This window comes from Dendropsophus ebraccatus, chromosome 6 (assembly GCF_027789765.1).
Source record: "Dendropsophus ebraccatus isolate aDenEbr1 chromosome 6, aDenEbr1.pat, whole genome shotgun sequence".
NCBI classification, from domain to species: Eukaryota; Metazoa; Chordata; class Amphibia; order Anura; family Hylidae; genus Dendropsophus; species Dendropsophus ebraccatus.
This window is the reverse complement of record NC_091459.1, coordinates 63,557,872-63,585,618: the sequence shown is the minus strand read 5'-3', so window position 1 is coordinate 63,585,618 and position 27,747 is coordinate 63,557,872. Positions and strand designations below refer to the sequence as shown.

At 43.0% G+C, this 27,747-nt stretch overlaps 1 protein-coding gene across 1 annotated transcript in view; it reads right to left on the bottom strand.

The window, feature by feature from the left end:
• The window catches only part of OPA1 (OPA1 mitochondrial dynamin like GTPase), a 106,918-nt gene that overhangs the window by 72,900 nt on the left and 6,271 nt on the right, over positions 1–27,747 (bottom strand). The window contains 6 exon segments of the mRNA XM_069975060.1: positions 411–484; positions 4,690–4,743; positions 8,177–8,284; positions 17,230–17,337; positions 22,933–23,040; positions 27,344–27,440. Of these exon segments, the coding sequence (XP_069831161.1) occupies positions 411–484; positions 4,690–4,743; positions 8,177–8,284; positions 17,230–17,337; positions 22,933–23,040; positions 27,344–27,440 (549 nt within the window).

The following is a 27,747-nucleotide window of genomic DNA, read 5'->3' as shown; positions in this document are numbered from 1 at the left end:
CTCCCTCAGAAACATGTCTTCTGACCAAATGCATGGTTATAGGTAGTGTAGAGAAGCTCACACACTTAGGCCCTTTGGAGAAACCCTGTGCCATATGAGATGGTAGAAGTATTATAAATAGCACACAGGCTGAGGGCCTGTTAAAGATTTTAGACTGGGGTCCAGCATCTCAATCACACTTCCATTAATTTCATTTTACTGTTTGCCCATTAGTATGGTCTTTAGATTATTGTGTTTTATTGGGAGACCCATCAAATAGAGGGCAGTTTTGTAAACCATCACTATCAAAGTATCCATATAAAAAAAATATAAAAACATAACTAGCTAAGAATTAAACACAAGGCAACATGAAGGTTCTTAGGAAAATACTTTATATAAACAAATGTGACCAGCATAACTCTGTCTCTCACCTTCTTGTATTGCTTGTCAGAGCTTTCAAAATTCTGGCTGTCAGTTGCATTGAAAGCAGTCTCTCCTCCAGGGCCTGGTGCAAAGAAACCACCACAAAGGGCATTATATTATCAAGGTTAGGCATTCACTATTTTTTATATTAAACCAAGTGTGCTTTGTGCACAGTCACTGAAACCTTCATTGACTTGTACCATAAGGGTAAGGCTGCACATCTAAATATTGTGCTGGAATGCGTTTTCAAATGTACTGCAAAAAACAGGAAGGCACGCAAATGAAAATTCTGCTGATCTGCAGTAAAAATCACTTGCTGACAGTATGTGTTGCCTAACCCTTATGAGCCTAGATAAGGAGCGACTCATAAGAGAGCATCTGTCACCAAAACGCTCCAGGTGAAGGCGGTCACTCCGTGGCTCTAGTGCTTGCTTCACTGCTAAAGCCAGTGGCTGACTCCAGTTGTTACATGGATTTATAAAATCCATGTAACACCCCCACACACAAAAGGGAGTAGGAGTGTGTGGGGGTGACCTTGTGTTCATCTGTATTCCCCATTATGTATAGGAGCTCCTAAATGGATCATTTCTGCCCTGTGTAAGAGACCAAGAGAGCGGTGATAAAGTAGGTGAGCTCATCCAAGGACTGCCTGCAGAGTTATATACTGCTGCCCTAATCACATTGTCTGTCTCTTCTCTGTGTTGATTCTCTAGTGTATCCCATGAAATGCAGCCTGACAGTGCTCTCTTTTGCCTCCTGCCTGGAAGAGCTGATAAGGAGAACCCTATCCCATGGAGACATGCATCACATTAAGGAACAAAAGGAGACACACCAGAGCATGTAATGAGACTACAGCCAGATGCAACATGGGAAACATAGGTAGCATTAGGAGAACCATATTAGAAGGAAAAAAAGAGTCAAGGTATCAGCTGTAACTAACAATGGAGGGGTGCATTGGGAAGGGGATGTGTGCAACCACTGTTCTTCTAAACTCAAATGCAGTGAGGAGAGCTCAAGAGGCCTGTTCTAGTGACCAATGGGGGGTCCACAAATGTTTTTGTGCAATAACCTCTTACTAGTGTTTCCGGAAAAACACAAACATAATAAGAAACATCAATTATTGAATAGACTCATGACAAAATATAGTAATAGCATTGATCTAAAACGGTGACAGATGCTCTTTAACAAAGAAATGTGATGATTACAATGCCACTACAACCAGACTATGAGCCCAGGCTTCCTTTCCAGGAGTAGCCAAGAAACTTCCATCTAAATAGTCAAAAATGGAACAAAACACAAAAGCATAACCTGCTCAGTTATCTATGGTATCAAACCCGATGTTAGTTTTGGTTTTCTAAGCTTCCCTATAAAAACTATCCATTAAAAAGTCATTTTCCAGGACTCGAGACTAAAATTTTTTAGATCAGGTTTTTAAAATGCTAAAAATTTATATTCTCTTGCAGTATCGCAGCTGGAAGCTCCTAGGCCGTACGCAAAATTACCTATAACTTCACATCTACTGTGTATAGTGAAACATTTCAAAAAGACCACATCTTTAAGAAGATCACTGTTTTGTCTAGGTTACTTCTCGTCTACTGTCTTGTTTACTTCTAATCTATAATACCCACATATAGTGTGGAGAGGCCAAACTGTTTGGGTTCGGCAACATTCTCCGAATCCTCTGCATTTGCCTCTCAACGACTGCAAAAGTTGGATGCCGCCATAGAAAGTCCTGGAAAAAAAAGACCGGGCAGTATACAACCTCTGCATCCACAACAAGTAAAATGCAGAGAGATTGGGTCTGAACCCGAATAGTTTGGCCTCTTCGCTCAACACTTCCCATATACTGTCCGTCTTCTCTTATAAAACTGACCCTCCAGAAGACCATTTTAAATGTAATTTTGGGGGGCCATCTCAGATTTTACTGAGGTTTCATTGGGTTCACTGAGTAGTATTAATGTCTGCTGTGCAATGGATTCAGCAGACTGTTACAGCTTCCATTATAAACCAAGGCTATAAAAGTGAACAGAGTCTAATATATACTGCTTCAGGCTGGGTTCACACTATGTATATTTGAGGCTGTATTTGTGAGGCTGTATAGCAACCAAAACCAGGAGTGGATTGAAAACACAGAAAGGCTCTGTTCACATAATGTTGTAATTGAGTGGATGGCCATCATTTAATGGCAAATATTTGCTGTTATTTTAAAACAACGGCTGTGGTATTGAAATAATGGCCGTTATTTACTGTTATATGGCGGCCATCCACTCAATTTCAACATTGTGTGAACAGATCCTTTCTGTGTTTTCAATCCACTCCTGGTTTTGGTTGCTATAAGGACCTGACATGAGGACCAAATACAGCCTCAAATATACATAGTGTGAACCCAGCCTTATAGTAACAGTAGGAGGACATTTCCCACTTGTGCAGTTAGAAGCTTCATCAGTGTCATTATATCACTATGCAGTACTGTGCTAAAGTTTAGGCAGGTGTAAAAACATGCTGCAAAGTAAGAATGTTTCAAATATAGAAATAACAACAGTTAATTGATAAAAATAAACAATGCAATAAGCAATGTTAATCTAAGTCAAGTCAATATTTGGTGTCACTTTTGATTTTAAGGCTGGGTTCACACACAGTATATTTCAGGCAGTATTTGGTCCTCATATCAGGTCCTCATAGCAACCAAAACCGGGAGTGGATTGAAAACACAGAAAGGCTCTGTTCACATAATGTTGAAATTGAGTGGATGGCCGTAATTTAATGGCAAATATTTGCTGTTATTTTAAAACAACGGCTGTTATATTGAAATAATGGCAGTTATTTACTGTTATATGGCGGCCATCCACTCAATTTCAACATTGTGTGAACAGAGCCTTTCTGTGTTTTCAATCCACTCCTGGTTTTGGTTGCTATGAGGACCTGACATGAGGACCAAATACTGCCTGAAATATACTGTGTGTGAACCCAGCCTAAAACTGCATCAATTCTTCTAGATACACTCCCTGTTGTAGCATAGCAATGCAGAGAGGAAGGTTGCCTGCATGCACAATCCTTAGTAAAATGAGTGGTGATGCAAAGAATGTAGGTAATGTACATACAGGAGCAGGGACTCTTCAGATTGTACTCAGTGCAGGGCCCATGGTGCAGGTCACCTACAGTACCATGACATTATATCATTACACACTAACGTGGGCATCAATCTAGTAGGGGCAACCCACACTACACTTCCAATATGTGTTGGTGCATTAATCTAAGCATATATTCACTTGACATAAACTATTAATGCCCTGTTCAGGCTATGTGACATTAGACTTTGATTCAATAAATGAAAATGAAGTCTGCTCTGGATATATATGTAATTGTTCATCAAACAACAACGAGGGAAAGACGGTTCTCCGGTTAAAGTGCTGGTTTATTCACCCAAGCAATCACAGAGTGATTTTTCAAGCAATCACAGAGTGGTGCACAAGTGTCGGAAGCTACGCCCCCAATGGCCATGCCTCCTCATTAGTGACATCATCAATTCAACATGCAAAAACAATACATAAACAATGTGTATTTCGGCTCATCAAGTGAGTAATACAACGTGAATTAGGTAAGTGTAGATATTAATTACCGTATTCAGACCAATAAAGTGTTAAGTGATCATCAAAGTTCTTTCAATATCTATGGTACTTATTTAGAAGCAAAATGTCCCGACTGCGATTGTCCATAAAACCCACACCATGCCACTAAGTATATTTCCATACAGTTTGTTCCAAATGTCTTGGAGGACTAACCACAGATTGTAGGCTGTTCTTAATGACATTGTATGTATGTACGTTTTGGAGTCTTTGTCCGGTTGCAGAATAAATTTGGAGCCAGTCAGACACCTGCCTGAAAGTACTGAATGATGGATAAGTATCTGCCTGTATTTCTAACCACATTCTCCAAAAATTACATTGGAGATTTTTCTCTAAACATTTGCACAGTACTATTTGTTATTATAACACTGTCCTGCTGAATAATTACATTACATAGTGTTTTGGGATCTGGTTGTAAATACTACTACTGTGGTGACCATAGTTCCTGAAGAAGATACCCCACAACATTGCATTGGCCAAGGGGAGATTTTGAAGACATAGATCTTGGCTTTGGGGCAGCCCACACTTTACACTTTAAACTTATAAAAGGCCACAGAAATCACTGTATCCTACCCCTTCCAGCTGTTATTCTGCATACAGATATGCGATAATATAGCACTAAATACATGTTTGCATTGGCGACAGAAAGGGCATTACACACCTAACAACAGAAGCAGATCAGAAGGTCCTATGACTTCACTAACCAAATTGTGACCTGTGAAAAATCAGCAAAAAAGATGAAAAAAAAAAAATACTGTAAGGTATGAAAGCATGTTAGCAAAACCTGGAAAGGAAACCTGCCTCCTGCTGTTCTCCTTATTTAAGACAAGCATACAAGTAAAAACCAGACGCGTTGGACACAGGATAGTATAACCCCCCCAAAAGAACTGAAAGTTAGACATTGGAGACAGTAAAATAAACCCCACATGATAGAATGGACATGCAAAAAATGGATAGCACCATAAACCAATACATAGATCAATCAAGTAAATAAAATTAGCACAAGAAATGTAAAATCTACATATACCCAGTGCACTCTACACCACAAACATACATGGTCAGATCAGTGACGCAAAATTGGTGTCAAAAGGTACAGGGTAAAGGATCAACCAGATTTATATAATATGTATGGCCAACTAACATACAACATGTTTCTTTTTCTCTAGTTACATATGGTACAGATTAAAGGTCTAAGAGGAAGCAATATGCTTACAGTGAAGTGTTCAACACATTAGGTGCTGACAATAAAAAATAACTTCAGTATCTTTGCAGAGGTCCGAAAGGTAGAGAGTCTGTAACTCTACCACCAAGCTTTCAGTCCACAAGCTTTTTTTCCTTTTTGGTAACTAATTCTCATCCTCCTCTTGACACAACTTTTAGACACTGTACAGTCATCATTGCCTCCTATCTCTAAAGAAAACTAAGTTTGCGCAGCACTCAGGTTCAAAAGATAATGCTGGGTGCCTGCTGTCCCACCTTGGTCCACAGGTGTCTATTCAGAAACAACAAAAATTGACTGCAGCACATCCAGACTTTAAGGTGAAAAAAGCAAGTGAACGGTTTATTCCATAGGTAACACACAAGGAAAAAACAGCGACGTTTCGCTCCTCCGATAGAAGCTTTTTCAAGCCAATGAATACACACATAAACTCAGGTGTTATATACTATAATAATGAATTAATTAGTGACGTATACTAAAGTGGGTGTGACCAAGCTAACAATGTCCAGTGTTAATTAGTGCAACACATACTAGTGCTTTCATAAGGGAAATTATTCCAAAAAGTGTAAATAGTGCAATAAATGACAATTGAGTCCCATAATATGAATATAATGAAATAATGCAATACGGGGCATTAGTGGTCTTCTCACGGACAGTAACTGCATCGGCATCCACCTCCATGTGATGAACGTGAGCCGCACGCTTGCTTGGAACGCACAGCCATGATAATGCAAAAGAGTGAATCATCTCAGTAACCAGGCAACCAGTTGTGGCGTCAGATGAAAACACCAGAAGATGCAATAGGTTCCCATGATTAACTCAACATCGCTACACAATTAGGAAAGGCAAGCATGATCTTCCAGTGTCTAAACATTTCCTAGATTACAATCATAAAGAAAGTGACCTTAAAATTATGTTCATCGATCAAATTTCTCCTTTGACGCACGGTGGAGATCGGATATCCATGCTCAAGAAGATGGAATTACAATGGATATTCCGCCTTTGGTCTCTAAAACCACAGGGACTTAATGTGGATTTTAAAATATTAGTGAAATATTGCTATGTTAGATAAGTCATAATATTTTTGTTTATTGCCCATGATGCCTATTGCCAACACATAGGAGTGTCTATGAATACACTTTCATTTATGCATATGTATATATTTTTATTTCATGAATTTAATTATTCTTAAAATTCTTTTCTGCATAGATTTTCATGCTATCAAGCCTATCTCTCAGGGCGAATTCTGTGGAAACTCACCGGCAGTGACTGACTGCTGCATCCTCCCAATATATTCACTGCAACATCATTTCTCTACATTCATCATCAGTGTGAACAGCAACCTAGATGAATTATCCATCATTTGTACCCGCGGCCGAATTCTGATGAGTCCCCACAGATGACCTGAGATCCTCTAGGACCTGCATTCCTGTGAGAGAGGGATGCTGCCTGAATGGGATCGCTCTCTGCCTGCGGATGGTTTTGGATATCTGTGATAATCGGCTGGTCTCATCGGTAATTGACAAGGTCCATCACAGGAACCTATTGCATCTCCTGGTGTTTTCATCTGACGCCACAACTGGTTGCCTGGTTACTGAGATGATTCACTCTTTTGCATTACCATGGCTGTGCGTTCCAAGCAAGCGTGTGGCTCATGTTCATCAGATGGAGGTGGATGCCGATGCAGTTGCTGTACGTGAGAAGACCACTAATGCCCCGTATTGCATTCTTTCATTATATTCATATTATGGGACTCAATTGTCATTTATTGCACTATTTACACTGTTGGGAATAATTTCCCTTATGAAAGCACTAGTATGTGTTGCACTAATTAACACTGGACATTGTTAGCTTGGTCACACCCACTTTAGTATACGTCACTAATTAATTCATTATGATAGTAAATAACACCTGAGTTTATGTATGTATTCACTGGCTTAAAAAAGCTTCTATTGGAGGAGCGAAACGTCGCTGTTTTTTCCTTGTGTGTTACTTATGGAATAAACCGTTCACTTGCTTTTTTCACCTTAAAGTCTGGATGTGCTGCAGTCAATTTTTGTTGCCTCCTATCTCTACCGTCTCCTGCCTTAATCTGGCTGCCAAACACTACTATGACACCCTCAAAACCCCCATGGACAAACTTGCACCACCCATACCCGAAACAGCCAGACAGAGACAGCCACAACCCTTGCCCACACCTAGAACTCATTTTCTCAGACAGTGCTCAAGGTCTTCCAGGCTCAAGTCTTCCAGTACTTATCTGTACAAAATATCTCAAGTATTTCTGTACTTATCAGCTGCTGTAGGTCCTGCATGGTGGTGCTCTTTTCAGTATCGAGAACAGGAGAGGTTTTCTATGGGTATTTGTTACTGCTCTGGACAGTTTCTGTCATGGACAGAGGTGGCAGCAGAGAGCACTGTGTCAGAATGGAAAGAATACACCACCTCCTGCAGGACATACAGAAGCTTAAAAATATGTGAAGGCTGGAGATTTTTTATTAAAAGTTACAAATCTCTGGCACTTGCTGGGATCAGTTGACTTGGAAGAGATTTTTTAGTGAACTACCGCTTTAAAGCCTACAACTATTAATGGCAATTTCTTTCTGTTCAATAGCAATACATTTCAGACACTTGGGCATTACAATTAGAGAAATGTGTAATGCAAATGACATTAACATATATTAACAGTCAAGTGTGTGGGGCAGATGACAAAACCAAAGAAGGAAACCTCTTCACCAGTGACTAACAGCTCACCCTGCATTGAGGGGCAGAGGACGTATATAGGAGGCATAAACAAATGGTTGAAGAAGACCACCTCCTAGTAGTCAAAGTTTGCCTTCCAATTCAGTATTGTAAATATCACTGATATATGACACAAATTAATTACAAACCAGAATTCTCCCAGGATATGCTCAAACATCTTGCCCACCTGATGACAGCCATCCTTTTAATAAGCTAAAGCTTTCTCCTAACTTCTTAAAGTCCGGCAAAAGCTTAGCCAGCTCCTCAGAATCCGGAAGAGCTTTACTGAATTTACCTGCAAATAAGAATTCAGTGGTTAATATGACTCAAACGTAACTGCTGCCTCTGATGTAGTATTGGAAGCACACACCAAAAAGTTCTTAAAAGGATCTTGAAGACAATAATATTGTGTAGGTCATGTCACCAAAATAGCTCCCACCAACTAAGGTAAAGACACAGAAAGTTAAGATGGTATCAGGCACCCAGCCATTAGCAGCAAATCGTGTTAGTCCTGGGAGTTGATCTCCATAGTTCCAACATTATTGTCATTAAAATTAAAAAAAAAAAAAAAATCACAAAGATATGTGAAAGGTTTAATTCACTCAAAGACAGTGCTAACACCCACACAATTTCTAGATACGGCCAAGAAAAGTGCACAGTGTGCTTCACTCCCTGGCTGGGTGCTCAATCCATGGTGGTCTCAACACTGATCCTTCACATGATCAACATTTTTTTTTAAAGAACTAACATTTTAAAGTAAGCAAACCATGAAGCTTTATATATTTATATAGCACCAACATACTCCACAGCCCTTTACAAGAGATGGAAAAGTTTAAAGAATGGGAAAACTTATTAGTAAAAAGTAGTCACAACGATAATGAATCAGAGCAACAGCGAGTTTTCTCTGTAATAACAGTAAGGAAAAGGCAATTCTTGAGATGTCTGTTGAGGTGTAGATGACAGGTGTGTTGTAGGGTGTAAAAACAAATTACTAACCGGTAATTTCTTTTCTTTGAGCCCATGTGCACCCCTGGAGAGGACCTCCTCCTCCCTTTGGACAGGAAACAGGATCACTAGGATCTTTAAAAGAAGCAAAGCACCCCACCAGCACCAGTTCTCCGCAAGTACATAGGAGCAAAGCTTACATAAAGAAATAAGAATTTTTTGGGGGCGCTATATAGAAATATCATAAAAATGTCATAATCTATAATTCTAATAACTGGAAATTATTTATATCATACTCTAAGGTTTTTTTTTAGCCGGGGTGCCACCATGGGCCCAAAGAAAGGAAATTACCAGTTAGTAATTTATGTTTTCTCTTCTCACCTTATGACAGCACCCCTGGAGACTAGAATAGGAATGCCTGGGGGGGGGGGGGTGAAATTGCGTGTAGGACTCTACAGCCGAACATATGATGCTCAGTAGAGATGAGCTGCAATATATAGTGTCTGAAAAAAGTATGCAAAGTGCTCCACGTGGCAGTTCTACATAATTTGTCTATGGGCACGAATTCTCTTTTCGTCCAGGAGGTAGCCACAGTTCTTGTGGAATGGGCTCCAAACCCTACAGGGATGTCCTTCCGGCTGACCCTATAACACTCTCCTATGGCCTGTTCTACCCATCTTGCAAGTCTGTGAAGTAGCAGCCTTCCCTCTATTTTTTCCCTGAAAGGAAATAAAAAGATTGTCACTCAGTCTCTACTCTTTAGTGATGTCTAGGTAATGTAGAATAATACGTCTGACATCTAACGTGGGGCAAGAGGCTTCTCTGTCATTAGTAGGATTTTCACGAAACAAAGAGACTCATCTTCTGGGATCTGTCAAAATCAGATACAACTTTAGGGAGGAAGGCTGGGGGTCAGGGGAGAGGATAATTATATCATCCCTAACAGTCACGTAAGGAGGAATAATAGCGAAAGCTCTGACTCTCCTAGCTGATGTAAATGCCAGCATGATGGATAACTTCCAGGATAAAAATTTAATCTGAGAGTCAGACAAGGGCTCAAAAGAAGATAAAGTTAAACCAGATAGCACTATGCTTAAATTCCAAAGGGAAAATCTAGACTTTTGGTTGGGACACAATCCGACAGAGGCCCTACCAAACCTCCTATCCCAAGGATGGTCAGCTAATTTGTAGTCAAATAGCGCACTAAGAGCTGATATTTGTACCTTGACGGTACTAGGTCTTCCTTTTTGCAAAAAATCTAAAACTAAAACAAGGCAATTTTTGGAGGGGCAAGAACATTAACGGGTTGACTAACAAAACGTCAGAAGGCCTTCCAAGTTCTAAGATACATAGCAGACGTGACCCTCTGAACACTAGCCAGTCAAGTAGAAATGACCTCCGGGGACAACCCTCTATCCTCTACGTCTGAGGCTGTCAGATGTAGAATTCCCACCCTCAGATGGAACAATGGCCCTGGTTGAGGAGATGTGACCTCTCTAGCAGGATCCAAGGATCTGACACAGACATCTTCAGCCAGGAAAACCACACCCTTCTTGGCTAGAAGGGTGCTATGAGGATAATATGAGCCCTGTCCTGCCTGATCTTCTGGATCACCTGTGGTATGTCTGAGGGGCAGGAAAGCTTAAAAGAGACCTCTGTACTATAGCTGTGCCAAGGAATCCAAAGCTAATGGTCTGTCTTTCATGCAGAAGGAGAAGTTGTTCTAAAGTTTCCTGTTGGACCGAGTGGCAAACAGGTCTATGGTTGGAGTCAGAGATGACAAATCTGAAGAAACACTTCCTGGCACAGCTCCCACTCCCCCTGGTTGAGTTGATGTCGGCTTAGGTAGTCCACCCCTCTCAGGAGGGAGAGCCGACAGGGAGAGAAGGTGGGGTTCCGCCATTCTGAAGATGAAGTAGGCCCTCCTCATGAGTTCCTGAGATCTCAATGCCCCTTGATGGTTGATGTATGCTACCACTGAGGCATTTTCGGTTAGAACTCCTCCTCTAAGAGGAACTTCCTTCCTCTTAATTCTGGTAAAGACCGAGTCTCTGGTCTCTTCGGGATTCCATACACCATGAAGGATAAGGAACCCTGAGTGAGCTCCCCAACCTTAAGGGCTGACGTCTGTTGTAATGGTGATCAAGTCCTGAGGGTTCCAGAAGAGACCTTTGCTGAGATGATCCTTTTCTTCTTACTAGAAGAGGCATCAAAGTCTGCAGAGAGAGGAGAAAAGGAGTGTCTAGGGATTCCAAAAGCCATCCCACTTATTAACCTCTTAGGGACATATGACGTACCCAGCAAAGATCTCAATGAGAGATCAATGCACTTATACTAGAAGTCCCCCAGAGGGGCTTCTAGTACAAGTGTAAAAAAAAAAAAAAAAAAAAAAGAGTCCCCTCCCCTAATAAAAGTCTGAATAACCCCCTTTTCCCATGTTTTAAAAAAATAAACAAACATGTTTTGTATCGCCGCGTACGTAATCGCCCAAACTATTATTAATCACATTCCTGATCTCGCACGGTAAACGGTGTAAGCGCAAAAAAATCCCAAAGTGAAAAATTTTTGATCGCATCAAATCCAGAAAAATGTAATAAAAAGCGATCAAAAAGTCGTGTATGGGCAATCAAGGTACCGATAGAAAGAACACAACATGGCACAAAAAATTACACCTCACACAGCCCCATAGACCAAAGGATAAAAGCGTTATAAGTATGGGAATGGAGCGAATTTAAGGAACGTATATTTGTTAACAATGGTTTCAATTTTTTACATGCCATCAGATACAATAAAATTTATACTGATTTTATATCGTTGTAATCGTAACGACTTGAGGAACATGCATAACAAATCAGTTTTACCCCAGGGCAAATGGCGTAAAAACAAAAACCCCCTAAATAAAAATAAAAAAAAATTTTTGTTCAATTTTACCCCAATTTGAATTTTTTCCTCGTTTCGCAGTGTATTTTATGCCAAAATTCAGCCTGTCATTGCAAAGTACAATTAGTGACGCAAAAAATAAGAGCTCATGTGGGTCTCTAGGTGGAAAAATGCAAGTGCTATGGCCTTTTAAACACAAGGAGGAAAAAATGAAAACGCAAAAAATGAAAATTGGCTCCGTCCTTAAGGGGTTAAAGGATAAGTTCGGCCAAAAGCATTTTTTAATATGTTATTAGTTATGGAAAGTTATACAAATTTGAAACGTAGATTAATTATGGGAAATGCACATTTACTGCTATTTCCGTTAATTTAGTAGATCATGGAGGCTTCAAATTCTCAGACAGTTCATAATGCCACGAATCAGGGTGTAATTTTAATGGAGTGTCCAGCAGGGGGCACACTATATATAGAATACAATGAGTACCATTGACTTCTATATATAGCGCACCCCTGCTGGACACTCCATTGGAATCAATGGCTGTCTATGGAACAGGTCAGTCTGCACATATATACACAGTACTACTCCCCCATCATCTGCTCATAGTATGAGCAGATGACGGGGGAGTAGTAGCAGGGCCATCCCCAATCTGCCCGCCCCCCCGCTGCCGGCACATATGCCCTGGTACTACTTTCCCATCATCTGATCATACTATGAGCAGATGATGGGGAAGTAATACCAGGGCTATCCCCATCACGGCCGATGCTGTCATTTGTACGTCCGCCGGGTCTGCTGCTGACGGTCTTAGGCCTACTTACCCCGAGACTGGGGCCTAAATTACTAGCCGGACGTACAAATGACAGCAGGGGCGGCATCGGCGACGGCGACAGGGGGTCCAGGCGGGTCCGCTGCTGTAATTTAGGCCCCGCTCTCAAGGGGGAAGTAGGTCTGAGACCAGGGTCTACTTCCCCCCTGAGATCGGGGCCTCAATTACAGCAATGGACCCGCCAGACGTACAAATGACAGCAGGGGTGGCATCAGCAGCGGCAACAGGGGGTCCGGGCGGGTCTGCTGCTGTAATTGAGGCGCCGGTCTCAGAGGGGAAGTAGGCCTGAGACCGGGGCCTACTTCCCCCTTGAGACCGGGGCCTCAATTACAGCAGCGGACCCGCCGGATGTATGAATGACATCAGGGTCGGAATCGGCGGCGGTGATAGCCCTGGTACTACTTCCCCATTATCTGCTCATAGTATGAGCAGATGATGGGGGAGAAGTACAGTGTATATATGTGCAGACTAGGGATGTCACGATACCAGAATTTTGAGTTCAATACCAATACCAGCTTTCTTATTTCGATACTCGATACTAATTCGATACTAAATAAAGTTTGAAAAAATATGTAAAAATACAAATATATTTTTTTTAAAAAAAGGGAACAGGGATTATTAGAACCTTTATAATGATTTATTTTTTTTTTAATTTAAACTTTTTTTGAACACTTTTTAATTCCCCTCTACCCCGCAGCATACCTCCCTGTGCACAACTCCCAGTATACCTTCTTATGCACTACAACTCCCAGCATACCTTCTTGTGGCGATTTGTAGTGCACAAGCGGGTATGCTGGGAGTTGTGGTGTATAAGAAGGTATGCTGGGAGTTGTAGTACACAAGGAGGTATGCTGGGAGTTGTAGTACACAAAGAGGTATGCTGGGATGTTGTGTCGGGAGGCTGCTGCTGCACAACTGCAACTTTCAGCATACCTCCTTGTGCACTACAACCCTCAGCATACCTCCTTGTGCACTACAAATCTCCAGCATACCTCCTTGTGTACAACTGCCCACAAGAAGGTGTGCTGGGAGTTGTAGTGCACAAGAATGTATGCTGGGAGTTGTAGTGCACAAGGTGGTGTGCTGGGAGTTGTAGTGCACAAGAAGGTATGCTGGGAGTTGTAGTGCATAAGGAGGTATGTTGAGGGTTGTAGTGCACAAGGAGGTATGCTGGGAGTGGCAGTTGTACAGCAGCAACCTCCTGACACAACTTCCAGCAGCACAACTTCTTGTGCACTACAACCCCCAGCATACCTCATTGTGCCCAAGGAGGTATGCTGGGAGTTGTAGTGCACAAGAAGGTGTGTTTCTGGAAGTTGTAGTGCATTAGCAGCCTCCTGACACAACAACTCCCAGCATACCTCCTTGTGTTAAACAACTCCCCACAAGAAGGTATGCTGGGAGTTGCTGTGCCACTGTACCGGACGGCCCAAAGGAAAGGGGGGGGTGGCGCAGTATTGTGGACACTGAAGGGTGTGACACTGCGAGGGACTGCATTGCACCGGCAGGTCCTGGGGGTGGTGCGGCGCTGGGGACCCGGCTGCAAAAGCAGGAACTGGTGTGTACGGGGGACCCGGCTGCAGCAGCGGGAACTGGTGTGTATGGGGGACCCGGCTGCAGCAGCGGGTCCTGAGTGTGTGTGTGTGTGTGTGTGGGGGGGAATATTTACATGACTGCCGCCCGCGAGGTCGCGGCCAGCAGTCATTAGCAGTGGCGGCCGCTCCATATGCAGAAGACTCCTGCTGCATATGGAGAGGCTCAGGAGGGGTTAAATGCCACCGTCAGGTGTGACAGCGGCATCTACCCTGTAAAATAGCCGACACAAGCGATTGCTATGTGCCGGCTATTTAAATTTGGCGCGGCCGGGAGCGGAGTACGAGCGGGCCGAGTAAGTGACAGGTTGGGGCAGGGGGCGGTACACAGAGAACATAGCCGCCGGCCGTGTTCTCTGCGCTATACCTTATGTTAAGCTGCGTTATAAGGCAGTTTAACATAAAGTATTGATACCAGGAAATCCTGGTACCGAATGGTTTTTTCTGCCCGAAATATCGATAGTAGTATCGATATTTCGGTGCATCGTGCATCACTAGTGCAGACTGACCTGTTCCATAGACAGCCATTAAATCCAATGGAGTGTCCAGCAGGGGAGCACTATATATAGAAGTCAATGGTACTCCCCTGCGCCCCCTGCTGGACACTCCATTGGAAGTACGTCACAAAATTTCTGAGAATTTGAAGCCTCCATGATCTACTAAATTAAGGGAAACAGCAGTAAATGTGCATTTCCCATAATGGAATGTACATTACAAATTTGTCTAACGTTCCATAACTAATAACATATTAAAAAATGCTTTTGGGCAGAGTTGTTCTTTAAGGATCTGAGATGGGAGAACCCTAGTATGATACTGAGCCCAGAGAACTGCAGGGATAGGGATACAACCCTAACACCGACATAACTGCCCTGACTGTAGTGTGGGAATGATCAATAAGGTCTCTAACTTTAAGTAAAATCTGGGTGATCTTGTTATCAGGAAGGAAAGATTTTTGTGCTCAAGAGTCAAGGCAGATACCTAAAAATTTACAATGCTGAGATTTTTCCTCATTAACCTCCTAACCTAGACTGGAAAAATATTCTCAACCAGCTGAATCTGAGACTCTAAGGAGATGAAACTACCTACTAAAAGGAAATTGTCTAGGTAGGGGATAATGATGATATCCTTCTCTCTGATATGCACCATTACCTTTGCCATCACTTTAGTAAAAACTCTAGGTGCCTGTGACATACCAAAGGGCATAGCAGTGTACAGAAAAGGCTGAATCAAGTCCTCCATTCTGACAGCTACCCTAAGGAACATCTACCAATTGGGATGTACAAGGATGTGATCCCTGAAGTCAACGGTAGCTATGAAGTAGTTCTCAGATTCCATTCTAAATCTCTCATAAGACAGGACCTTATTCAATGGTGGTTCTATAAGAACCACTTGGTTTCTTGACCAAAAACATGGTGGAATAGAATCTTACTTCCCTCTGGTCTTCTGGCACAAGAACCAATACCTTTTTACTCAGTAAGAAGTGTACCTCTGAAACCAGAGCTGCATGCTTATCAGGATCTGAGGATAGGTCAGTAGTCAGAAATCTTTTCCCTGGGAAGCACAAAAAAGTGATCTTTAAACTAAACTTTATTATATCCAGGACAAATGAGTTACTTTGTCGCTTCTTACAATAAGGACAGTCTTTACTGGGATGGTCCTTCTTAGAAGCTTCCTCCAGTCATAAAATACAAATAACACAGGCTTTAACTAAAAACAGTATAAGAGGAACCAACTAAGGGGAGAACCCCTCTTGCCCCCAGCATACTGCAGGAGCTTCCGCCTGGGAAGCTTCAGATGATTCAACACATTATGACTATCAGAATCCACAGTTCAGAGGTGGAGAGTGAAATGGAGTGCCAAAAAGCAAAAATGTCAGAGCAGCAGCAGTAGGCAGTAACAGCAACCAATAGCAGCCACAGCAATAGAAGCAGAGAGCAGCAACAGCAGGCAATAGAAGCAAAAAAGCTTCTATACCAAAAGCGCAGAGCACTCAGCGGCACTGAGCTTCTGCTGAACTTTTGAATCTCTCGCCAAAACAGAGGAGACCGGATGGCCCCACCTCCGCCATGGCACTGATGCAGTTCACTCTCCCACTGCATGGTTTGCAGTCCTCCCCTTGACAGGCTGCAGCCTGGACGCTGCAGAACACGGCCTGTAGTAGGTCCCACCTCCGAGAGATTCCACGCCCCATCACACAGCCCACCATCTCACTAACATGCGCACATACCAGCCACCAGAGAGGAGGCAGAGGATGCCGCACCAGAGATTTGGAGGGGCCAGGGGGCAAGCCGGGACCCGTTTTTCTAGGAGGTGCTGGGGCAGGAGCCAGACTGGGCCGCAGCTCATCACAGAGACTTACGCCACCTGGGATGCCGATGAGCGAGAGCTGTACCGGTCTTACCCGGTGACATGCTTCAAAGATGATCTGAAGGAGAGGGGAAAGAAAAATTACCTCTCAATCCTGTTCCCATGGGACAGGAAACAGTAAATGGTGCTGGTGGGGTGCTTTGCTTGCTGGTGCGGTGCAGTACGCCTCTACATAAATCTCTGTAGCGTCGAAGATGCAGGGACATTTTAAGTCCGGCGTAAAAAATGTCGGACTTAATAAATGTCCCCCAATGTTTTTGCAATCTGTTTTTTGAAAAAAAAAAAAACGGATGAAAAATGAATGAAAAAACCGATGCATCCGTTTTGATCTGTTTTTCAATTGAATTCCATTATAACATACACAAAAAAGTAGTCGACCTAATTTTTGCGTAGGTTAAAAAAAGGATCCGATTTGATCCTTTTTTATAATGGAATTCAATGGAAAAACGAATCAAATCGGGTGCACACACATGCATCTGTTTTTTCCATCCATTTTTCATCTGTTTTTTGCAAAAACTGATTGCAAAAACATAGTGTGAACCCAGCCTTGAGACACATTGAGACACACAAACGCTTTACAAAACACAATTCTTGCAGGATATGAAATGGATATGCTCACACATCTTGCCCACCTGATGACAGCCATCCTTTTAATAAGCTAAAGCTTTCTCCTAGCTTCTCAAAGTCTGGAAAAAGCTTAGCCAGCTCCTTATAATCTGGAAGAGCTTTACTGAGTCTCTCTGCAAATAAGAAGTCAGTGGTTAATATGACTTAAACATAACTGCTGCTTCTCATGTTGTATTGGAAGAACACACCAAAATGTGCTAAGTTCTTAAAAGGATCTTGAAGACAAGAAAAGTGAGAATGCATACATGGCAATAGTTGCCAATTAGATTGGTATATACAGCTTACTACTATACACCTATCATCCTTGGCATTTCAACCACCTGTCTATTATTATGTAGGTCATGGCACCAAAACAGCCAATGAGGAAGAGACACCGAAAGTTAGGATGACATGGTATCTGGCACTAAGACATTAGCAGCAAATTGTGTGAGTCATGGGACTTGATCTCCATAGTTCTGACTTTGCTATCATTTAAAAAAAAAATAAAAAATTTAGATATGCCACGCAAATATGTGAAAGGTTTTACAATTACTAGACATAGCCAAGAGAAGCACATAGCAGCTAACGTCACTCCCTGGTTGAGCGCTCAAAACATGGCAGTCCCAACATTGAGACCCTTCCTGATAATTTTTTTTTTTTTTTTAAATGACAGTAACATTTTAATGTAAGCAAATCATGAAGCTACCATGGCTCTTTACAAGAGAGGGGAGAGTTCAAAGAAGGCTAAGACTGATTAGCAAAATGTAGGCAAAGCGAGAATGAATTAGAGCAACAGAGTTTTCTCTGTATTAACAGTAAGAAGGCGGCAAATTCTTTGGATGTTTATGAGGTGCAGGTGGCAAGTTTTTTGTAGGGTGTAAAAGAAAGATCTGATTTCAACATGACCCCAAGTCAGTATGTGTTACTTGGGAGTTATATTAGTGTTAAACTTAGGGATGGAAATGTTATTAAATGGAATTAGTATAAGCTGTTCGGTTTTAGAAAGATTCTGTTTCAGATGTATAGGGGACATGATGTTTGAGACTGCAGACAGTCACTAGTGTTTCGTCAGAGTACAGGGTGAGGTCACAAGAAGGACATAGAGTGTCAATGGCCCGCAGGTGGTACTGAAAGACAAATCTGCTGACAGTTTGTCTAATGGGGACTGTGTACAGAGAAAACAGGAGAGGAGCCAGGACTGATCCTTGAGAAAACCCAGCAGTAAAGTGAAGAGGTGGAGAAGTAGAGCCAGCGAACGATACACTGAAGGAAAAGTTACACGTAGTTCTAAAAGTACAGGTATACTTTAAGTATATTCTCAAGAAGTGTAGCAGAAAGCTCCTAAGCTGTATGCAAAACTGCTAGAGATTTCAAGTTGCTGAAATTATTGGATACAGCCCTAGGGAGTCCTGGAAAACATGGATATAGCTGTATGTTTTCCAGGCAGCATTAGGGCAGCATCCAACTTCTTCAGCCACCAGTATACAAATGCAGAGTGTTTGGGTGATCCTGAAGTTTACTTATCTGTAGACGCTATCTATAACTTCTGCACAGATTAAAAGGGGAACTCCGGATAAGAAAAACTTGTTTTCTATTAAAAGTACATTAAAAGTTAAATATATGTGTCTACACAATGTATTACCGTATCTGTACGGTTCTATCATACTGGTAGCTTATAGAAATCCAGGAAGTGAAGAAAAATGGCCTCTGTGCAAATCCACATTGTCTCCTGAAAGACCACTATGCCTTACATAGTGGGCCCATGAGAACAGATGCCCCCCGTTATATTGCTTGGTGTGTTGTTCTCTCTCCCGGCCCCTCTTTTATTGTAGGTGATGGATTAGTAGAACCGGGTCTAAGGACTACGGTGGTTAGTGACGTCACCGGCAGATGCATATGGACAGTAGCTGGGCAGATGAAGGTTACCATGGTGATGTGTGGCAGAGGTGATTGGACAGCTAGTGAGCGGGAAAAAGAGCGAGTATATAGTGCGCGCCAGGGCCGGACTGGGACTGAAAATCGGCCCTGGCATTTCAAAGCACACAGGCCCACTTACCGTACGGGGTTGTCTATGCATTATCTATGCAGAGTCTAGCCGACAAACATTATAGGTTCTTAGCTCCAACACCATCATCACCTCTATACAAACTCCCCATCTATATTGTCCCACGCTGTTACAGCGCCCACGTTATGCCCCTTGTAGTATTTAGAGCCAGGTTCCCTCTATGAAATAGAAAGGCCCCCTGTGGTCTAGTGGTCTAAGGAGCATAATGGTGGGTGTAGTAGTGGTCTAAGGAGCATAATGGTGGGTGTAGTAGTGGTCTGGGGGCATAATGATGGGTGTAGTAGTGGTCTAAGGAGCATAATGATGGGTGTAGTGGTCTGGGGGCATTATGGTGGGTGTAGTAGTGGTCTGGGGGCATAATGGTGGGTGTAGTAGTGGTCTAAGGAGCATCATGGTGGGTTTAGTAGTGGTCTGGGGGCATAATGGTGGGTGTAGTAGTGGTCTGGGGGCATAATGGTGGGTGTAGTAGTGATTTAGTCAGAACCCATACATAACACCTCCCCCAGTGCCTCCATTACTCACACACTCTGCTGATGATGATGGTTCCTCCTCTGTCCCGACTGCTGCTGCTGACAGGGAGGAGGAGAGTCACACACAGGCGCTGCCCCCGGCCTTCAGTGAGGGAGGTCATGTGATCTCTGCAGGGGAGGTCATGTGATCTCTGCAGGACCCAGAACTTACATGTAAATAAACAGGCCCAGCTGATGCCTGTTCATTCTGCATGGCAGTGACAGGGCCGACAGGGGCAGCAGGGGGCGGGGCTTCCCGGGACAGGAAGAAGAGGAGGCCGCACTGCACTGTGAGTCAGAAGACAGCCTGTAACCTTCTGATGCTGCAGGGCCGTGTGATTGGCTGGGCAGCATCAGGAGTTTACAGGAGTTGGAGGAGGAAGTAGCCGGGTATGGAGGGGGTCCGGACCGGCCCACGGAGGGGGCGGCCCCTCTGGCATTTGCCAGAACTGCCCTATTGCCAGTCCGGGCCTGGTGCGCGCTCTGTGACCAAGGGCTCAGTCGGGTACCTCACCTTAAACAGCCACTGCCCACCCTCCCCTTATTTAGATCACACAAAATGTCACTGTGTTTTATTAGTGGGGTGTGGTCACAGAGTAATCTCTGTGGACTGGTTTAATTTTGGACTTTAAGTTATGAATTATTGAAATAATAATTAATAAATTATTTTATGTTTAAATAAAGTAAGCCATAATAAAACACTGTTGCTTGTTTTCACCAACCAGTTGTTTGTCTTTATTACAAAGGTTTATTTAAGTTATTTATAAGTGTAAGTGGGCCTTCTGGTTTCATGCTCCTTCTGCTATCCCCCCTTAGGAGACAAATATTCCATGCTTCTTTCTCACATTGTGTGTGTTTGCTGAGATCAGGTTGATGATGCAGACAGGGCGTGATCTCCCAGGAGGCTTGGCTGGATCCTCCAATCCCCTGAGTGATTCACCATCTCTGACCGTCCAGAAGCAGGTGTTGCACTGATTTCTCTAATTGTGCAGAAGTGTGCAGTGAAATTAGGGCTGTGTTCACACATGTTGGAGTGTCATTGCAGTACTGCAGCGTATTCACAAAAATGATGCAGTTATGGTGCGTTTACACAGGCAAATTTATCTGACCAATTTTGGAAGCCAGAGTAAGGAATGGACTTGAAAAGACAGGGAATCTCAGTCTTTCCTTTATGACCTGCACCCTGTTTATAGTCTGTTCCTGGCTTTGGCTTCAAAAATCTGTCAGATAAATCTCTCTGTGTAAACGCACCATAACACAAGTAAATTATGTTAAACGGCAGAGAGGATCAGAGCCTTACTGTGGGGCTCAACTTCAAAGATAACAGATGCTTGATCATAATATGTGCGTGGAAATGAAAAGAAAAAAAAAATTCAAAAAGTTTTTTACTTTATTCCAATATCAGCGTTACAGGTAGAGAATACAGTGTGCTGTGTGGTTTTACAGGTAGAGAATACAGTGTGCTGTTACAGGTAGAGAGTACAGCGTGCTGTGTAGAGTTACAGGTAGAGAATACAGCGTGCTGTGTGGTGTTACAGGTAGAGAATACAGCATGCTGTGTAGAGTTACAGGTAGAGAATACAGCGTGCTGTGTGGTGTTACAGGTAAAGAATACAGCGTGCTGTGTGGTGTTACAGGTAGAGAATACAGCGTGCTGTGTGGTGTTACAGGTAGAGAATACAGCGTGCTGTGTGGTGTTACAGGTAGAGAATACAGCGTGCTGTGTGGTGTTACAGGTAGAGAATACGGCGTGCTGTGTGGTGTTATAGGTAGAGAATACAGTGTATTACCCCTCAAAACAAATGGATTTTTGGTAGTTTCAAAACTGGAATAGATAGGTAAGTAATGCTTTATGCTTCTGCAGAAGTTTCATTTTTTTAACCTCTACCTGGAGTTCCCCTTTAACATTGCACCATAAACTATATGTACGGTCAATCCTCTCTGAGAAAACAACCCCTAGATGACTATTTTTAAATGCAATTTTTGGTGGTTATCTCAGAGAGTATGTCAGGCTCCATTCACTTATGTTAGAGGCTTAACTTGAACCCTCAGTAGCAGATTTTATAATGTTTCACAGATAAAAACAATGCACCCAGCACTACTGCACACAGACACCTTGGCCATACCCAAAGCACTCTTTTATAAGTGATTGAGACCATTGGGCCATGTAAGTATCTGCTGGGCTTGTCACTATAGATTATTATGGACAGTATCTCATCAAACTTTGTTCTGCTGAATACTTACATTCCACAATGTTCTGGGGCCTGGATGTAAACCCTACTACTGTGGTGGCTATAGTGTCTGCATTCCAAAGCAATAAAGTCACTTCCCTTACCTTTAATGACAGGTATAGGAATAAAAAACAGACAAGTGGGAAAAAGCACGGAAGGAACTGAATGTTTAACATTACAAAAGGAGAAATACCCCAAAGCATAAAACGCATGTGCAAACACAGGGCAAGTTGGAGATCACCACAAACCAGTATATACATCAAGCAAGTAAAACCAACACCAGACGTGAGTACAATCCATCTACTCCACACCACACTGCTGAGAGTTGGCCAAATATATTATATAATTTCGGTTGATCATATAATGCATCCCATTAATTAAATAGTACAGATAACTTTAAAACCGGCAAATGACAAAAAATAAATAAAAAAAAGAACAGTATGTCAGGAAATATTACACAGCATGTTTTACCTGTTGGCTTCCCTAGTAATGACAGCTGGGATTTAGGCTGAAAACACACACAGGAGTTTTTTGGAAAACTGCCACTGCAGTTTTTTTGCTAAACCCAGAATTGGATCCAACAGGAAAGAGAAGTACAAGCTACACAAAAGCTGCAGTGTCAGTATTCCAACAAACTCCTGTGTGTGTTTCCAGCCTAACTCCCGACTGTCAGAGAAATAACATTTTATTTACCTCCCATGTGCCAGTGTTTACCACAATGATACTGTCTGGCAAGCATGGATTTCTTTTTTTCTTCAGGTGCTATACATAAGTCTCAGATAGGTGGGCATCACGATTAGAAAACTGTATCATACAAATGAAATGACACTTATGTGTGACCTCAACTGTGTTTTCAATGAGACATACAAATTCATTGCGATACTTGCAGGATATGACACGGATATGCTAATGCATCTTGCCCACCTGATGACAGCCATGCCTTTAATGAGCTAAAGCTTTCTCCTAGCTTCTCAAAGTCCGGCAAAAGCTTAGCTAGCTCCTCAGAATCCGGAAGAGCTTTACGGAGTTTTTCTGCAAATAAAATAAAAAGTGACAACGGTAAAAAAGACTCAAAAACGACTGCTTCCCCTGCTGTAGTATGGGAAGCACACAAAATCCAAAGTGTGTCATTTTAGGTAACTTTCCACAATGCCCTGTGTGGAGTCTGTGGACAAGAGAAGTAGCACTATTTTGGCTATATAAGTAGAATATAGCGGTTCCCCTGGGTTGCCCCTGCAGGCTCTTTGACTGTGTCAGCTTTCAATGAGCTCAGCTGTTACTGAGCAGCCTGACCTGTGAACCCAGCACATTATGCGAGACAGTAACACATGTGTATGTGTGTGTGTATGTATGTGTGTGTGTGTGGTGGTGGTGGTGGGCGGGGGGGTTGAGGGTAGCAGTCAAATTAGGGAACCTAGTAAGCCTGCTTGAACAGATGTGTTTTGCAGGCACGTTTGAAGCTTTGGATATTGGAGGTCAGACTAACAGTCTTGGGTAATGCATTCCATAGAACTGGTGCAGCTCGGGGGAAGTCCTGGAGACGGGAGTGAGAGGTGCGGATCAAGGTGGATGTTAGTCATTAGAGGAGCGTAAGGCACGGGTATGATGGTAGACAGCAATGAGGGAGGAGATATAGAGGGGTGCAGCACTGTGAAGCGCTTTGTGGGTGAGCAGGAGGAGTTTGTATTGTATCCTGTGTTTAATAGGGAGCCAGTGTAATGACTGGCACAGGGGAGAAGAATCGGTATAGCGGCTGGACAGGGAGATTAGCCTGGCTGCTGCATTAAGAATGGACTGGAGAGAGGAGAGTTTAGAGGCGAGAGTTTAGAGGAGTTTAGAGGCCGATTAGTAGGGAATTGCAATAATCTAGATGGGAATGAATCAGAGCGACAACGAGATTTTTAGCAGATTCGATAGTAAGAAAGGGACAGATTTTAGAGATGTTTTTTAGATGCAAATTACAGGAACGTTAAGGAGATTGAATAAGGGAAATGAAGGACAGATCAGAGTCAAACATAACCCCAAGGCAGCGGGCTTGTTGTGTAGGAGTTATGGTTGCACCCAGAGCAGTGGAGTCGGAGTCGTTGAGTCGGAACTAGTTTCGGCTGGAGTCAGAGAACAATTTAAAATTGAGTTTTGGTATGAATTTTATAAGTTTTGCTAATCAATATATATTATGAGCAACATTCTAATAGGACACTGGCCCTATTAGATAAGGGTGGTCGAGGAAAAGTTGTTGATCACTATTTGAAAGTTCTGAGCTGGAAGAGTCCATTGTGTGTGGGGAGATCTGTGCTTTTCTCTTCCTGAATGCTGGATGAGCAGCAGTGTAATATGGAGATATCCTGTGTAATATAGAGGAGGAGGAGGAGAAGACATAAGTAGTGTAGCAGTAACCTCTGTCCTCAGTGTGGTGATTTCTCTCTGGGAGAAGATTGTGTGTTTTCCTTCAATGTTCTATGGCTGCAGCTGTGTGTGTGCGTGTGTGTGTGTACACTATGGCTGCAGCTGTGTGTGTGTATGCTATGGCTGCAGCAGGCTGTGTGTGTGTGTGTGCGCGCGCTATGGCTGCAGCAGGCTGTGTGCACGTGTTATGGCTGCAGCAGGCTGTGTGTGCGTGTTATGGCTGCAGCAGGCTGTGTGTGTGTGTACACTATGGCTGCAGCAGGCTGTGTGTGTGCACTATGGCTGCAGCAGGCTGTGTGTATGTGCTATGGCGTGCCCCCGCACCCACAGTGACCCCTCTATATTACTATGTGTGACTTCTCTATATCATTATGTGTGACCCCTCTATATGACTATGGCTGGAAGCTATATTACAGGTATCAGGCATTGTTAGCAGTGTTTCTGTGTGTATGGTAAATATTTAGTTAGAAACATAGAAGATTGTCAGCAGGAAAAGATCACCTGCTCCATCTAGTTTAGTTGTGACTAGTTCGGGACATGGAGGCTGGAGACTGGCTGCATCCACAGGAGAAGCTGCTTTATATCTTTCCAGAAGTCGCCCCGGGATCATGTAGGACATTAGGGAGAAGCTGCTGAGCCAGTGTGATAAATAATTCCCCTGGTATCTGACTGGCCATTTATGAAGGAGCAGGAGTCGGACCTGATAAAATTCAGAAGTCTGAGTTGGAGTCGGAGCTGCGGCTTACCGACTCCACAGCCCTGGTTGCACCCCAGACAGAGATGGAGATATCAGGTGGGGGGTGGTTAGCAGAGGGAGGGAATACAAGCAGCTCAGTTTTAGCAAGGTTGAGTTATAGGAATAGGGAGGACATAACGTTAGAGACAGAAGACAGACAGTTACTGGTGTTCTGTAGAAGTGTGGGCGTGACATCACGGGAGGAGGTATAGAGCTGGGTATCATCAGCATAGAGATGGCACTAAAAAAAATTGCTGATGATTTGTCCGATGGGTAAAGTGTAAAGTGAGAAAAGGAGAGGGCCCAGGACTGATCCCTGAGGAACCCCCGACTGTAAGAGGAAGAGACGATAAGGTGGAAGCAGAAAGTGATACGCTAAAGGAGCGGTCAGAGAGATAGGAGGAAAACCAGGAAAGAGCAGAGTCCTTGAGGCCGATAGAGCGGAGCGTGGAGAGGAGGAGCGGGTGGTCTACAGTGTCAAAAGCTGCAGATAGATCCAGGAGAATAAGCAGAGTGGTCAACTTTAGATTTGGCGGAGAGGAGATCATTTGGAGAATGGAGAGGACGGAAAACAGACTGAAAGGGGTCAAGAAGAGAGTTTTCAGAGAGGTAGCAGGTTAGGCGGGAATAGACCAGACGTTCCAAGAGTTTAGAGATAAAAGGAAGATTAGAGACAAGTCGATAGTTGGCAGCACAGGAGGGGTCTAGAGAGGTTTTTTATTTCAGTAATAGAGTGATGATGGAGTGTTTGAAAGTCAAGGGGAAGATGCCAGAGGAGAGGTTGAAGATTTTAGTAAGGTAAGAAGTGACAGCAGGAGAGAGAGACTGGACTAGGTGCGAGGGAATGGGGTCACTAGGGCAGGAGGTGGGGCGAGAGGAGAGGAGTCTGGAGGCTTCCTCCTCTGTCACTGGCTCAAAGGCTAAAAGGGATGAGGAGGAACAGTGAGAGCGAATAGGATTAATATTATCTGGGGACTGGGAGATGATCTCCTGACAGATTGTGTCTATTTTGTTTTCGAAGTAGTAGGATAGGTCTTCAGCGCAAAGGTTAGTGATGGGTGTCTGAAGTTTGGGTTTAAAGAGAGTTAAGGGTATCAAATAGGCGTTTTGGGTTATGGGATAGAGAAGAGATGGGAGTGGTGAAGTAGGATTTCTTAGCAGAGTGAAGAGCAGATTTGTAGCTTCTAAGCACGAACTTAAAATATAGATGGTTGGCTGTTGTCTTGGATTTCCTCCACTGACGTTCTGCACACCTAGAACACCGTCTAAGAAAACGAGTTCTGGATGCGTGCCAGGGTTGTGGCTGTCTGTGTGGGGCTTTTTGGGGTATAGGGGGTGCAAGTTTGTCCATGGTGGTTTTAAGGGTGTCGTGGTATTGTTTGGTAGCCAAATTAGGACAGGAGAGGGAAGAGATCAGGGGCAATGATGACTGTACAGTGTCTAAGAATTGTTGGGTGTCTATAGCACGTAAGTTTCTGTATGTGAGTGAGGTCGGGGTGTCAAGAGAAGGACGAGAATTTGTTATCATAAAGGAGAGGAAGTTTTGGTCTGAGAGCTCAACGGTAAAGTTAGTAAAGTGGGAAACTGGGCAGTCTGGAGAGGACCAGGTCCACACTCACCCCCCCCCCCATAGACTTGTGTGGGCAGTATAACCTAATGTCAGTGCACTAAAATGTCCTCTGTCAGCTGAAGATAGATTTCCTATAAGGGGGAACAGATGAGTGTGTGCGGGGGTCTGATAGGATATATTACAGTGTTTCATATATATAATTTTACAGAATTCTGAGGCTTCCAGCAATAGTATAATAGTGTAAACTACAGACTATAAAACTGTTTGTTATACCTTGGTGGAACCTAATGGACCTGATTGTATGAGTTCTATGCGGTACTGATACCCACAGAGATCTGGGTTTTGTTTTTTTTGTTTGTTTTTTTTTTACAGATCTGGCACTGCATTGTAGCCACAACTATGCACAGTGAGCTACCACAAAGTAACTTTAGATACTTAGACTATAAAAACATTGGACATTACTGTCGCAGCTGGAAAAGGACTAAGTAGCTGCTCGACTTTTAGTCACACAACACAATACGAAGAGAAACTAATCTAGACAAAACATTTTATTCATACGGAATACCTACTGATGGAATCACAGCAGGATGCTACCATTATTTCACATACAAAGCATTACCTACCAAAATTAATATGTTCATCCAAGTCCCATACAAAATCTGGCACAACCCACTTGTATTCACTGAGATCCGGGAACATATCCTTCCATTGATCAAATGTCTGAAAGATAAAATTAACACAACAGCTTTATATATATCTAAGAATATTGAGTTCACAAGATCTTAAATATTCACTTTATACACAATCGGCCACTTGTTACATATTAAGGGTGCGTTTACACCTACCGCATCCGCAGCTTATTTTTCCGCGGAAATCCGCAGGTCTGGTGGTGCAGATTTCAACCTGCGAGAAATCCGCGTATGTGTGCGTTTTGCGTTTTTTCTGCAGCAAGTTTATCGCAACTGAAATGTCCGTTTAGAATGAGAGACATTTTAAACTGACATTTCAGTTGCGATAAACTTGATGC